Below are 15,926 nucleotides of genomic sequence, written 5' to 3'. Positions count from 1 at the left end.
AGAATCCAGTCATGACAGTGAATTTACAGTAGCTAGCTATTCTGCAGATGTCACATAAAATGTGTGATTTTATGGGTTGATGAATAAATAAAAAACAAAGCTGTAAAATAATGACAAACACACTGCTATATAAATATGTAGGCTAATCTGTTTGTTTTGCATGTCTCTCTGTGAAAGAGCGGCGTTGTCATGTACTACATACTCAAGTATATGCCTGCGTGGTTTAAAGTGGCAGGTTTAACAGTGCCTGCTGTCTAACTATCTGAGGACATGAACACAAACAATGAGAGAACAATTAATAATCATTTCATTATTTTATTTGAGAAAACTACTGTCAAAAACAAATACATTGACACTCAAAGCTGTCCAAATAAAAGTCTGCTTTTTAACTCAAAGAAATTGACAGAAATTACGATTGTACTATGATGTAGCCTACTTCTAAAATAATAATAATAATAATTTACATAAACATTAGGGAATATAATTTTTTCACTCATTTTAATTTAGTAAATCTCTTTTGTGTAGCCCTTTGTGAAAACAAAATTTTAAAACATCAATTAAATTGTTAAATTTGTATGCATTTTCATTACGACCATTTTTGATAGTATATTTGTATTAAATCATATACTGTACAGAGTCCAGCAAAATTAAGTCAAACCAGAATTTATGAATTTGTATCAATTAATGATAGATATAAGTTATTAAACTAATAAATAATCAATGGTAAAATTTTCTTGTTTTTGATTAATGAAATTCGAATAAACACATGCTTTCAAATATTTATTCTACCCCCCCCCCCCCCCCAAAAAAAACTTGTTTTGATTGTTTAATACCGTATACCGTGAAACCATATAACCGTGGTATTTAAGTAAATACTCCACTTTATCCATGTGCCGTTTATATTCTCTCCCTTATAATATATGGTGGTATTATTTTACCGGAAATTATTTATTACTGAGTAAAGTGATTCAGACCAATTTGGATATTTTTGCTAACTGTATGATGCATTTATTGAGAAGAACTGTCTCAAAACAATGAAGAAATTGCTAATAACTTCAGGCATTGCTAGTTTATATTCTATGTTAGGCTGTAGTTGCAGTTTAGAATAAAACTGCTGGTTTTGTCTGTCCACAGGAGAAAGGCACACTATTTTGACACACTATTTCCTGGTTTATTACTATAAAGCTGTTTTGGCATGATCTGCATTGTAAAAAGCACTTGTTTTGTAAATTGTAATTATTTATGATTATTTTATTGGATTTACAATACAAGTATCAATAAAAAGTTAATTAATTAACATGGTACTATACACATTCTTACTGGCAACCTAAAAATGCAACACCCTGTTTTATACAATACGAGGTACCTGGGGTCCATTTTTCTGTTCATCAAGATATCCTTGGCTTGGAAAAGGTTGAATCAATAAACTGCTTTCTAAAGGTATACATAAGACAGTACAGTTCTCCACATAATTAAACTCACGTGTTTAAGTGATTCACTTTTCTTTTACATTGATATGGTTGAACATACAATAAATATTTGATTTGCATTGATAGCTGGCCAGTACCTTTCAGACATATTTGTGAATCTTTTTGATTACAATCTTTTATGGTTTAAAATTAATGTATTTCACAGTCTGTTTGTTCACCAGCTAAAGGATAATGTTTACAGTCTTCTGCGCAGTTCTTCACTGTTTTTTTTTTTTTAATTTTATATTTGGCCAGCACGGAAACAGGAGATAATTAAAGTCACAGAGCTGCTGATCGAAGCCATAAATAATGGAGATTTTGAAGCATACACGTGAGTGTTTTTTATTATTATTATTATTTATTTCATGCAGGTATTAAAAAAAATATACTCTGATAAACAATGCCTCTTTTTGTCTTTTAATTTTTCATATTATGTTGTAATTTACAGGAAAATTTGTGACCCTGGATTGACATCTTTTGAACCTGAAGCTTTGGGAAACCTAGTCGAGGGGACAGAGTTCCACAGGTTCTACTTTGAAAACTGTAAGACATGACACAATGTTACAGTACGTTCTGATGCCATGCTATAGCTTAATGTAGTGGTTTTCAACCTGTGGGCCGTGACCCCCTAGTGGGTCGCTGTGATATTGCAGGTGGGAAGGCAATTACTTTTAAATTAAATAATAATATTCATAATATATGTAAAAATGTCTAAGTCATAACATAACATCATTTCTTATATGTATAATTACCGTATTTTCCGGACTATAAGTCGCACCTTTTTTCATAGTTTGGCTGGTCCTGCGACTTATAGTCAGGTGCAACTTATTTATCAAAATTAATTTGACATGAACCAAGAGAAATGAACTAACAGAAAAAATTACCATCTACAGCCACGAGAGGGCGCTCTATGCTGCCAGAGACGCTGCTCAGTGCTCCTGTAGTCTACACTAAGCAGCATATAGCGCCCTCTCGCGGCTGTAGACGGTAATGCTTTCTATTGGTTCTTGGGTCTAAATAAATGCGACTTATAGTCCGGTGCGACTTATATATGTTTTTTTCCTCGTCATGACGGATTTTTGGACTGATGCGATTTATACTCAGGTGCGACTTATAGTCCGAAAAATACGGTAAATGACAAAAAAGAAATACTAAACTGTTTGTTACTGTGCTTCCACTATTTGAGCACGCTGATTGGTTTAAGAATAAACCACCAATTTATCTTAGATATTTTTGCTGCATATGGTACAGAACAACAAATTCAAACATGCATAAATGGCTTTCAGCATGTCCCTCCTGACTGCTTGCTCCGCTGACTGCCGCTGCTGAGCTCTGCCTGGATCTTTTCCCATTTTGATGAGCGGTGCCAGCCTGAGATATTTTCTGTTCATTTCCAGGCCATTCTAGGGCTGTGTGATTAATTGAAATCACCATAAAATAACGATTTGTGTGTGATTTTCTAAATTGCTTTATAGCACCATTTTCCACGGCCCTGACCTCCCGCAGTATGCTATCTGATCCAATCAGAATGCAGCATGCCTAGCACGAGAACAGAACAGACTGGCATATACCTAACTCCAGGTTCACACACTGTCTGTGATGCACCTTTTCCGAGCCCATTTTAACGGATCAGAGCATTCACACTGCACACGGTAAAAGGCTAGAAATAAAAACGTGCAAAAATAATTAATATCTAGCACATGAGCATAGAGAGAGTTGTGAGTGCACAGAACGCAGTTTGAGTGAGAGGAGACACGTTTTAAATGCTTGCACTCTCTCCGTGTGAGAGCAGCGTGTATCTGAGCAAGCACATCTGGTTTTATGACAGAGCAGGCCGTTATCTGTGTGCAAACAGAGAGATTCGCGCTCAGGCATTATTTTAATGTGCTTTCGTGTTACAATATCTTGTTGCTGCTTCTGCACCACTCACACATATTGTATACACACTGCAAATGGAATATGTGTGAACAAATCTATTTCAACACCTGAGGCACCACTACAATTAATGAGCTCTATGAACAATGCGTGGCAAAAAAAAAAAAAAGTCCCTGTACACAGGATGTATTTATTTATATTTTTTGCCATAAGTCTATAAATTTTGTTACACCTTTACTATAGTGATTATTTTGACTATTTTGTCTGTTTTAGAGACGTTACAACTTTTTGATAAATCTCTAATTGGTTTTCTTTTGGAAATATTCTTCAAATTCATCCGGAATGCATTTAGCATATATGTGTGTGCCAAAACAGTTAACAATCTAGCTTCTGAGTGCTAAATTATTAACTTAATAATAGTGGGGTCAGTTTTTTTTGCAGTGGGCCGCTCAAACATATGTGTTTGGTTGTGTGGGCCGCGAATTGAAAAAGGTTGGGAACCACTGGCTTAATGTTAGGATTAGTGCAAACTAAAGTTCACAAGAACAGTGAAAAAAATATTGTTGTAAGATTCACTTAAAAAAAAATTTTGCTAGTCAATTTTACAAATTAAAAAGAAAGTGAATTACACTAATTACAGTATTATAGTATTTGACTTATAGTAAATGTAAAATTTAGAAATGGAAATTCAAATGTGTTTGGAGTGATATGAAGATGAGTTTCTAAAATCTAGTGCATTTTACAAGTGTTGTGACTAAAGTGGATATGTCCTTTAGTTTAATTAAATGCATCTACATCCATACATATTGTTTTATAATGGGTGAAAGTGCCTTGAATGACACAAGCATAAGTAGTATTGTCCTCTGCTCTAGCTCTCTCCAAAGGCCACAAACCCATCCACACCATCTTGCTGAACCCTCATGTACACCTGATCGGAGAGGATGCTGCATGCATCGCTTATATAAGGCTCACCCAATACATGGATGTCAACAATATGCCTCGCACCATGCAGTCTGAAGAAACACGTGTCTGGCACCGTCGTGATGGCAAATGGCAGAACATCCACTTCCACCGGTCTGGCTCACCAACTGTGCCCACCAAGTGAGGTTTGTGTGCGTGCATGGTCCCAAACATCTCTGTTAGAGAGACCTGTTTGTCCAGGCTAGTAAATGATGATTCATGTTGGTCTGGTTCTGGACTAGCTTTTAAAGAAAAACAAGTATGTGTTGTATTCTGTGTTACAGCAGAAGGGAACTACACTGTAAAAACAATGATTCCAAAAGGAGATTTTCACAACAGGTGGTTCTATTGTAAACCATTTTGGGTTCCCCAAAGAACCCTCAGTGAAAGTGAAGATTTTAAAGGGATTGTTCATCCAAAAGAGAAAATTGCTCAAGTTGATATTGTTCTAGTGCCCTCCTTTGTTTTACGGACCACAAAAGGAGAATCTGCTCGCGCTCGTCCATATAAAGGCAGTGGATAGTGACCAGCATCAAGTTTTATAAAAATGTCACAAAAAAGCATTTCTCTAAAAGAGCGAAACGGGTGATTGCATATTTTTAAAGATGTCTTATAACTAGGGGTGTAAGAAAATATTGATACACGTATCGCGATATTTTGTTTGGCGATACTGTATCAATTCTCAAAAACGTAATATCAATATTAAAAAAAAAAAAATCATACAAGATTCATGTCAGTTGTTTCGTTTTGAGTGTAACAATAAAAACTTCATTATCATCGGGAAGAAGGAGGTGGGAACCGGCGGACAACCAAAATAGACTTTAATAATAAAATAAAGACAAAACAGTACAAACAAAATCAAAACACAAAAAACTCGTCTCTCTTGTCCTTCACTGTCGTCGCTCCTCTTTTATATCCTTCCATCTCCTCCGCTGGACTCGGTGGGTCGAGCGGGTGTCGCTCATTTCTCAATCACTCCACTGGCCTCGCCCCGTTCCCATGGCTCTCGGCCCCGCCCCACTCGTCACATACCCCCATCACCCCTCGCAGGCCAGGAGGTACTCCCGAGACTGTGCTCTACACCCCCCCTCTTCCTCCGGGGGGAAGCTCATGGTGACCTGCGGGAACCTAGTGGTAGGACAGGTGAGGCGAGAGGAAAGGAGATGGAAGGATGAGGAGCGACAGAGATGAGAGAGGGGAGAGAGGAGAAAAAAAAAATTCCGGTTCCCAGACGCACTGCCGCTTGGGTGATCTCCTCCACAGTGCCTGCCGGTGGCACTGGACAACCCTCGGCGGACAGCACGACACTCCTCCGCTGCCAGGTGGACGGCGACGGCTCCTCCAGTTTTGGGCAGCCAGCCGGAGTCACCGTTCCCTGCTCCTCCGGATTCCTTCACGGAGGCAGCAGGCTCCGGTCCCCTGGCGAACGGCTCCGACTCCTCCGCTCCCTCACGGACAGTAGCTCCCAAAGCTGCAAGAGATCTTTATCAGCGCATCCCTCCTTCTCCAGGGCTTCAGCACCAAGTAACAATATTAAAACTTCATAATCATCTGGCAGAAGGAGGCGGGAACAAACTTTAATAATCAAATAAGCTATTTTTTGAATAATGAGAAAGTTTTCAGTTCTAAAACTTTCAGAAGCCAATTATGATTTCGCAACTAACCCTGTAATAACTAGAGTACCCTTTTTCCAATATTTAGAACCTTTTCTGTAATTGATCAAAACCTTTTTAAGAGTTAAAGAATTAAAACATTTTTTTTTTAAGAGTTAAAGTGACAATTAGTGGATTTTTTTGTTTTGATACAGACCTATCCCTTAAAAAGTCACACTGCATAACTTTGTCAGTGTATAAAAATAATATTAATAATAATGATGATAATGATGATGATACTTATGATGAGGTCATTTCTTCTTTTTTTTCAGTTAATAAAGTCTCCAGAGCACAGCCTTTCCTGTCAACTGAGCTTCAACAAGTGTCTGGCCCAACTCAATCATGATCTTCATAGTTTGGTCTACTGTACCAGAGTCTTGTTTACATTTACTGTTGGACTAATAGAATATAAAAGGTTGGAAAATCATTTCAGATCAGGATGTGGTGTGTTTGTATGCGAGTACATGTACATGTATTGAGTATGCAGTTTACACACTATACTCATTTAGATGAAAAGCATGTTCTTTCTCAGTACTTTAATCTTTTTTAAAGGGTTACATTTTTGTATGACAAAATATTCGGAGCCATTTGTTAGTAATCTGTGGTGTATGGGTACAGGGGTACTGTGTATCAGAATATAATTAATCAAAGTTTTTATTTTAATTTTTTTTTTTATTTGTTAAGATCCAAAATGTACTTATTTCTTAAAATGACAAATATGAGCTTGCTTATGTTTTTCAGTGATGTACATTTTGTGAAGTAATGTGAAGTGCTATTTCTGCTTTACACTTTGGAGTATTACCCGTTTAATTTTAGCACAATACTGTAGGAAGCATTGTGCTATTTTCTTGGATAACCCAAAATTCTGAGAAGGGAAAAGTTTTAGTTTTATTTTATTTATTTTATTTTATTTTTTTGCTCATACAGTTATCGTGCACCTGAATATATGAAAAAAAAGATTGTAGTAACACAAACTTCACTACACCAGATAAACTCAGATGCTTATTCTATAAAAAAAAAAATGCAAATGGCTTGCAAAGCCGTTTTTCCTTTATTTTTAATCATTTGTGTGAAATTTAGTTTTGTTGTGGTAACTTGTGTGCAATTTCAAATGTGTCTGCTTCTCAGTGGAATTTGTGGTACTCTTTGAGGAAAATCTAACTGGTTGGTTTCTCATTTTTATCTTTTATGAATAATGCATGACATTTCACTCTTAGTCATCTCTGATAAAGATCCAAAACCTTCCTCCCCTTTTCTTTTGGGAGTCTGTCTTGAAATACCTTGACTGAAGATCTCGTGTGGAATAAATTAATCAAAGTCAATGTTGTGTACACATAATTCACTACACACTATTACTTACACAATACAAAGAATGTAACATTATGACAATTTTTATTCCAGTTTGAGTCAAGTTCATTATGATAATATATTAAGTTACAGTACAACATTATATAATAGGGATATTACTAGAGGAATTGATATAATAGATTTCTAAATATGTGAAACGTCTAATAAAATGTGTGATTTCTGCAAAATACTTGTGTTGACATCCATTTGATTTTATGCTTTTCAAAAATCAATTCCATCTAAACTATCAAACAACAAAATGAGCTTTGTGTAAGAATTTTAAGTATATAGTAGGCTTTATTATTAAAGTAATATTTTATTGAAACTAAAGCCTTTATGATTCCACAAACATCTGTGGTATACAGTTGATTACCATATAGATACATAACCAGAACTTCATGTGCCTCGAATGATGATTTGGGCAGATTTGCAGATCTAATTGTGTAGAGATTTGTTATTGTACTGTACAATTTTGTACCTGACACAAGCTGCTTAAATTGTATTACCCATATATTTTTTTAAATAGAGTAAATCTCCTTTTTTTTTTTTTTTTTTTTAACTTAAATCTCACTTTACAGTACAAAGTAACATACCAGCCTGGATGGGATTAAATAATCCAGAGTTTGCCCAAACCATTTCTGAATCCTTGAATGTGTGCATGCTATGTTTCATTACAAAGAACGCTATACATACCTTATGAATATGGACATTCTTGGTCATGCCATTATCTAAAAAACCTGATGGTTTTCAACAGTATTAAATTAGAACACTTGGCTGCTTTTCCTATAGGATTTGCTCCAATTCATATACACAAAAACACATTATTTAAATATTTGACTAAAGACCGTTATATCTACAATTTATATGTCTACAAAATTCAGGCATAATTCATTTAAGTGCGTCTTTGATTCAAACTTATGAGAAACATAAATTTGTAAAGTACAGTATAACCAAACTTTTAAATCATAGTGTATGTTCTCAAAACATTTACAAAATTTAAGTTCAATTGTTAAAAGAAATTGAATCAAAGATCAATTAAGGCAATATTTTCCTGTCTCCTATGAAATGTCTTTATTCAGCCAAACATAAAAAATATAAAATTACTTGAATTCGTCATATTTTTCCTAATAGAAGATAAAGTAACGATGAGAATAAAGTTTCATTTTTTTTATTATTATTATTGTTATTTTACATCATTGTAACAGCAGAGGGAAAAAAATCAACAAAACAGGCAAATTTTTTATCACTTTCCCTCCCTGTTCTACTGTAAGCACCTAGAGGAGCATCACAAATAGGGAAGATACAAGTCAAGCACACAAGCACAGTTTTGAAGGGGAACTCAGATTATCGTTGAATTCAGTCATATTAAAAAAATAGACTGCACAGAACAGAAAATGGGATTAATGTAACATTCATTCAAAAATAACAAATAAAAAAATTCAATAAACAAACATAAATGCATCGTCACAGAGGGGATCTGAGAATACGCTCATATTCTGTACATAGGTTAGACAGTGAAAACAAATAGGCCAATGACACAAAAAAAACTGGATGTGTAGATAATGACAGCATTATTTAACTTAAAACTGATAAATTCTCGCGTAATCTGTGTAAAAACCTTTCAGAAGCATTCTGGGATTAAGAAAGTCTACAGCATGATATTTATTTGTTGCTTTCAATCATTTCAATCATAGCCAGTATAAATACATAGCAAGTTATATCAGATAGCTGATTGCTTGCGCATTGATTAACTGTGGTTACAAACTCACATGCCCCAAAGATATTTTGATGATATTTAATCAGGTCTGTTGTGAGATTTTAAGCAAGTAATCTGACATGTTTTTAATTGCAGCAGTCCATTGACGCAGTTGTACAGCAGTTACAGGAGACACAAGAGTATATATGACAGTGTTTTAAAACATTTTCAAAGTCCATTATTTACAAATGTCTTGAGCTCAGCATCCAAACTGACCCATATTAATTTTTTTATTATTATGTTTAGTTCTGCTTCTACAGTACCACAGCAACCAAAATGACACGCACACACAAAACATCTATGTTTCATACAAATCACTCAGCAATTCAGGTAACACTATCTTTGGTCACAAAAAGAAAAAAAAAAAAATCAGAAAAATCAGAAAAAAAACACATTCAGCTATAATGCGGTTACAATGTTTCCATTATTTGCCATGAATGAAAAGATCAAGCAATAAATAATATAAGGGGATCTGGTAAGCAAGTGAAGAATTATTTTGTGTTATTAGAAAGGGCTACAGACATAAATATGCAGAAATGTGTATTAAATGCCTGCCACAACCAAACACACATAGGGCAGGAGTTATTGTTTGTCCTGCTCTATGTCTGAATCTTGTCCTACATCAGGCTCTTCGGTCACCTCTGGAGTACAGTAGCGTTGAAGCAGCTGATGCAGGTGCTGCTGTAGGTCATCAGGTCGCAGGGAATCGGGGGTGTCCTCCAGTCGTTCCAGATGGGTTTGTTTGGCTTGGCCATCCTTCACTATTGTGCTTTTCTGAGTGCGCGTCTTATGCATCCGGGTCCTGAGAAATCAACATGGCAGAGTCACAATTGGTGTAAAAAATGTGAACATCTTTGAAAATTAATTAATAGTTCATTATATTTTAACCTTGTTAGCCATTCTTTTGAGTAACAGTTTAGTTACACTTTTCGGACATTAAAAATATATAACTGCAAATGATTAATCACTTAGCCATATTAACCAGTCTTACTTTAGCAGCTGTTTACCTTCGATTTATCTTTAATTAATTTATACATGAATTCAGGTCAAAATAGAGGATATAGACAGCATTTTTTGCATGTTGCGAAAAAAGAAAAGAAACTGGTGCAGTAAAAACAAACAAAAAAAAACACATTGAATGCATACATAAAAACTGTGTTCAAATCTGATGTTCTAGAAAATCTATCAGCATGCAAAAAGTAATGGAGGTGGAGCTTGGCAGTGGCTCAAGTGAGTATGAGAATATGTCAGTAAAATAACACTAGCTTAGAAGGATACAAAGCAGGTTGGATTTTATCACAAACATGCCCCTGCAATGACATTTTTATCAGCATAACCTCATATTTTAAACACCAAATCCTTTTTTAAATCATCAATAAACTGTGAAAACAGTCTGTCATGTTAAAGGAAAACCCCACCGTTTTTCCATATTCGACTATGTTCTTCCCTCAATTTAGACTAGTTGATAGGTACCTCTCCCATCTCAGTGTGTGCACTCAGTCGCTTAAAGGTTGAAGTGCAGCAAAGTGCTCTTCCGCCATACAGTACATTATAATTTTCATGTTTTTATCCGCTTAGAAAATCGCCACATTTTATTCATTTTATTTAAACAGGCAAGTGTTTGGTGGCTTCTAAATTTACCTTGTTTGGATCCTAAGGAATGAATGGTGCTAAACACTAGCACAGTGGCGCCCCCCGCTGCAGTGACTGAGTGCACGAGACGGGAGAGGTGCGTATCAACTCGTCGAAGTTGAAGGAAGAACATAGTGGAGTTTGGAAAAACGGTGGCATTTTCCTTTAAAGGGATCCTGTTATGCTTTTTTACATAACAACTTCCTTTTTAGTGTGTAATGTTGCTGTTTGTGTATGAAAAAGTTTTCCAATGCACAAAGTCTACTCTAAAGGAAGTTATTCACTATCAATAATGGTGCTGTTCCACTGTATGGTATGGCTCTGTAATGTTACAGTAATCGGTAATGTTACAGGTTTCGGTTACAGTAATGTAACCCCTCACTTTTGGGGGGTTTCCACTGGGTAGAGTACTGGTACCTGGTATCTTTTTTAGTACCACCTCGGTTGAGGTCCCAAGTGAACCGTACTGTTACCAAAACATGACATAAACTCTGCTGATCATGGATTGGCCGGAGAGAATCGTCACTACCTGCATCACTGAACTTGTGACACAAACAGAACCGCTAGATTAAAATCAGCACAGCCACCAAAGGATTGACTTGGCCTGACAACCAAAAAGTGGCTGTTTCATTGCCTTTTGAGGAAGTACAGATGTTCCTCTCGTTGATAGCAGAGGAGTGGATCCAGCAAGAGCTTGATGGGGCGACGCAGAATGAAAACGTTTTTCAGGAGTCATGGCAGTAGAGGCGGCGCAACTATAACAATGTGAATAATCTTCTCTAATGTGATACTACACTGAAATGGAAATGCAAACTGAGCCGAGCAGAGCAGAGGGGCAATGTTTGCCATCTTTAAAACATTAATTTTGTTGTAACACTTGGTGGGTTAGGTATTAGTTTGCTCTTTTATTATCACACCATTCTCCTAAACAGCTACACGTTAAACGGACATGCCAATGTCCAGACCTTCTGACCACTGATCCATCCTCTTTGACCATCTCTCTCTCAACTAAATGAGGCAGATGCACTTTTCCAAAGCTTCCTACATAGCTTAAAGCCTAGATATATGAGAAAGAAATTACTGATCCAAGAAGAGAATGCAAACAAGACATTTAGTACCTCTTTAACAGTGAGCTAGTGTTGAAAATAAAGATATATTGCATACATAATATTAACTATGATCAATAAAGTATTTGGATACCATCCATAAACTGTTTAAATGTCACTGCATTAGACAAGACGCAAATATATAGACCTTTTCAAAGTCGTCTTTGGCTGTTGGGAGATCTGATGAGAGTTTAGGGTCTCCAATTTGTTTTTCCATTCGTTCACCTTGCACTACCATAGTTTTGATGACTTTGCTAACCTTCCGACCTTGGACAGGCTCTTCCTCGAACTCAGAAGATGTCACCCCAATGTAAGATACAGGTTCAGAGAACGTTACCTAAAATGCATAGAAGAGATGTTAAATGATTAGCATTACTTTAACAGAGGAGACCTATACTATATGCATGGTAATGAATTAGCAGTTTTTAACTAGGGTTTTCTTTCTTCTGCTGAACACAATTATAGAAATTAACTTAAAGAATTTTCATAACCAAACAATTTTAGTTCACATTGACTTCCATTATATTTTTGTACATACAGTAAAAGTGAATAAGACCTAAAACGCTTTAGTGACCAACAATCTTCAAAACAACTTTTTTGTGTGTTACAAAAAAATACAGAATGTCATACAGGTTTGGAACGACACGAGGTTGAGTAAATGCTGACAATATGAATTTTTATGTGGACTATCCCTTTAAGAATGTCTATAATGTAAATGCATTTACTTCAATTAGGTCCAATATTCAAATCTGTATAGTTTTTGCAACACAGAGATGCACATGTTGAGCACACATCCCTTTACTCACTCAAATTACTGGCTGTTCTAGGCAAGAGAATATCTTGTTCTCTGTTCGTACAGAAATTTAAATTGCAATAATGTATGTACCTGTAATAATGAGTGGTTTCCTACAATGTGACAGAAAAATGTCATCTGATTACTGAACCGCTGCACTGGAGCAGCTCTAAATGAGAACTGATGAGTCATTAAATGAGCCATTAAATGAAAGAAAATTAAAGACTGAATATGACAGAACAATGGAAATAACAGTGAAAGTAACAGAATCACATCATATTTGAACTACAAAAAATTAAGCATGGAAATTACTAAACAAAATGTCTATTCATTAAACAAATATGACTGATATACATGTTTAAAATGGTTGATTGATTCATATTATCATATTACAGTATTGTTTTTACAAATCCAAATGAGGTTTCACACCTCTGTCTGCTCTCCCCCGCTCTGCACCACTGTCCTCTTCACAACTTTAGAGAAACCGTCAGCCTCATCCACAGTGACAGCTTCCTGCTGTGGACCCTCCAGCATCACTTCCTCTCTCTCTACTCCATCAGCTGACACATACTTACGGATGACTTTCCTTGTTATCTGTGTGAAGAAAAAGACGTAAGGATGGAAATGATCAAGGTTATCATATACACTTTAAACATAAGTTATACCATCTGTGTTACCATCTTCAAGCATTTTAAGAAAAAAAAATAACGAAAATGTTTTTTGTGTGTTTGCCATATGAATCATATTCTCTTCAAAATGACTGCGGTCATTCTGTTTGTGTGAAGCTTAAGGCTAAGACTAAAGGCCCGTTCAAGAACGATTACCGTATAAGCATCCACACTAGCAGACAATATCACAGAAAATATGAAAGTTAAAGCATTTACCTTTTTGACCACCATGTTCCCATACTCATCAGTGTATTTCTCTTCTGTCACAGTCTGAGGAGGGATTTCAGGCATCTCGTCACCCTAAAAGATATAATAAAAATACATACATGTAACAAAATTAACTAATGTGCTTGTAAAAGATGTTTTGATTGAACATATTACTGTCAAAGAAATGTGTTCTGATTCACTGATTCATTAATGAGTTTTTCTGTATGAAGATAACGGAAACCGATTCCAAACATATTTAAATTGATATACAGTGAAATTGTTTAACTTTTTACTTAGTATATATTCACTTATAATTCATATAATAATAATAATTATTATTTATTTATTTTTATTTTGAGCTGTTGTTGTTGTTGTTTAAAACTATGAGATTGAAAATGTCAGTGGAAAGTCCTAAGACAAATACTTTTTATGTAAATATATATAATTGTACCAACAAATGAAAACAATTTTGTTCAATATAACACCAAAATATGGAAATTGGGGTCCCAAGACACAAGCGCGCACACCCAAAACAGGTACCTGAATTACAACTCTGCGCCGCACCACCCTGGTGGTCAACACCTCCTCCTCTGAACTATCAGACAGCAAACCTAGTTCTTCAGCTATTTCCTAAGAGTAGCAGAGATGCATTGTGGTTGCATGTCTTAAGTACTGTTGTATATCTCGTATATTTTCATGTCACACCATGCAAAGCCTGTACTCTGGAAGTTATTTTTACATGCTGTCAAGAAGAATATTGCTGCTTGTCCTATATCACATTATATCCAACACTCTAAGTTACTTTAGTGTATGCATTGGGGTGCATACATATAAACTATGTTCATAATTTTTTATCAAAACACCAAATATTAGTTTGCTGGTATTAAAATGCTTTAAAATGTTCCATTAGGGCTCGAGTGAGTTTGTTAGAATAGGCCAGGGAGAGACAACCTTCAGAAACTGAGCGCATACATCATGCTAGATTGCTTACCCTCCCTAGAGAGTCATCATCGTCATCATATTCTGCTCCCTCTATTGTAGGTAGCTCTTCGGCAAATGAATGATCACCTGTATAATCATAAGGGAAATCCTTCTCCTCACCAACCTCACCAGTGTATTCATCCTCTGGCTCAAGAACTATGGGTAGGTCCTCACTGGCCCAGGATAAGGGCCGCTCATCCTTTTTCAATTGTGTTTCCTCTCTAAGTTTAGAAATGCCTGTAAGATATTCTGGGCTCACAGATAAAGATGGAAGTTCCTCAACATGGTAAATTGTTTGAGGAACATCTACAATTTCTGATGATTCGACCTCTGGCTCAGATGTATCAGAAAACGTTTGTCTGCAATCAAAAAACTCAGCCTCTGACTCAATGCTATCTGCATGAACAGGTCTTGGCCTGGCTTTAAGATTAAGACTGTAAAGTGGAGAGTCTAAAACTGCAGTGGCATCTAACTGCATCTGGTCACCTGTCACCTCCTGAGTCACTTCCAGAGTACAAGGTGACATAGCAGCTACCAGTGTAAAAGTTCTAGGAAAAACTAAACTTAATTCAGGATTATCACCACTTAAAGATGGTGATGCCTGTTCAAATTTAGAAACTACACATTTAAAATCTGACGAAAGCTGGACAGTCCCTGTAGAACAAGATATTCTCTTGCCTAGAAATTCATGGGACTCTGGAGAATTCCCTTGGTCAGAAGAGGATGAGTTAAATACAGGTAAAATGGGAGCGCCTGTTGATGGTGTTTTCAGAGATCTTGAAGGCAAATTTTTATAATGACTTGATTCAAGACCCAAACTTAATGCAGAGGAATCAATTCGATTTAGTTCAACTCTTCTGTGAGAGTCTTTAAGATGAAACTGAAAAGAATTTACTTCTTGCAATCCACTTAATGCTTTAGTTTCTTCAGGTGATGAATCATGAATGGATTTGTGGGCCTCCAAATCAAAGACAGGCTGAGATATGTTGTGCTCAGGTAAGTTGGAGACACATGTGGCTAAAAATGGTTCATTTGATGATTCACTGGTCATCAAGGATGCTGTTAAATTTAAACTTTTTGAAACTGATGGTGCATCTCCTTGTCTTAGACTTGAATCTTTCACTTGAGGCACAAAATTAATTTCCACTGAGACACTGTCCTGTGCAAAATGATAGGAAACAAAAAAATGTTTCTCCCTATTTGTATGAATACATAAAGCAAATTCAACAGATTTTGCATTCCATTGACATGCCTTAACATCAATACGGACATTGCTTAATACTAAGATTCAAACATGCAGTTGAAAATAAGTCTCATTACAAACAATGCAGTCTTAAAATGACATAAAGATAATGATGGTGAATTAGTAAACATTCTCAAAACTGACTATTCTCTTGTAAGCCACACATTCCTCAAGAGTTGTCCATTTAGTCTTGATTTGTTAGTAGATCAAGAAATGTGAAAATCTGTTTTAGGGCAT

At 35.9% G+C, this 15,926-nt stretch overlaps 2 protein-coding genes across 50 annotated transcripts in view; one reads left to right on the top strand and one right to left on the bottom strand.

Annotated features, from left to right (window-relative positions):
* Nucleotides 1-7,491, top strand: part of camk2d1 (calcium/calmodulin-dependent protein kinase (CaM kinase) II delta 1) — a 98,624-nt gene extending 91,133 nt beyond the window's left edge. For 8 of the 9 annotated variants that reach the window (XM_026268149.1, XM_026268147.1, XM_026268145.1 and 5 more), the window contains 4 exons: nt 1,725-1,800; nt 1,918-2,012; nt 4,217-4,450; nt 6,229-7,491. In XM_026268149.1, coding sequence (XP_026123934.1) covers nt 1,725-1,800; nt 1,918-2,012; nt 4,217-4,449 — 404 coding nt within the window. In that variant the 3' untranslated portion in view covers nt 4,450; nt 6,229-7,491. The remainder of the gene's footprint in view (nt 1-1,724; nt 1,801-1,917; nt 2,013-4,216; nt 4,451-6,228) is intronic. The other variant, XM_026268144.1, reaches the window with a different exon arrangement.
* An 863-nt stretch (nt 7,492-8,354) lies between these two features.
* Nucleotides 8,355-15,926, bottom strand: part of ank2b (ankyrin 2b, neuronal) — a 186,025-nt gene continuing 178,453 nt past the window's right edge. For 38 of the 41 annotated variants that reach the window (XM_026268115.1, XM_026268109.1, XM_026268103.1 and 35 more), the window contains 7 exons: nt 14,457-15,605; nt 14,006-14,095; nt 13,475-13,558; nt 13,020-13,184; nt 11,946-12,134; nt 11,657-11,748; nt 8,355-9,861 (listed from right to left, as the gene is read on the bottom strand). In XM_026268115.1, coding sequence (XP_026123900.1) covers nt 9,642-9,861; nt 11,657-11,748; nt 11,946-12,134; nt 13,020-13,184; nt 13,475-13,558; nt 14,006-14,095; nt 14,457-15,605 — 1,989 coding nt within the window. In that variant the 3' untranslated portion in view covers nt 8,355-9,641. The remainder of the gene's footprint in view (nt 9,862-11,656; nt 11,749-11,945; nt 12,135-13,019; nt 13,185-13,474; nt 13,559-14,005; nt 14,096-14,456; nt 15,606-15,926) is intronic. The other 3 variants (XM_026268125.1, XM_026268137.1, XM_026268138.1) reach the window with 3 other exon arrangements.

The sequence above is a fragment of the Carassius auratus genome, chromosome 7, assembly GCF_003368295.1.
Source record: "Carassius auratus strain Wakin chromosome 7, ASM336829v1, whole genome shotgun sequence".
Taxonomy (NCBI): domain Eukaryota; kingdom Metazoa; phylum Chordata; class Actinopteri; order Cypriniformes; family Cyprinidae; genus Carassius; species Carassius auratus.
This window is presented reverse-complemented; position numbering and strand designations above follow the sequence as displayed.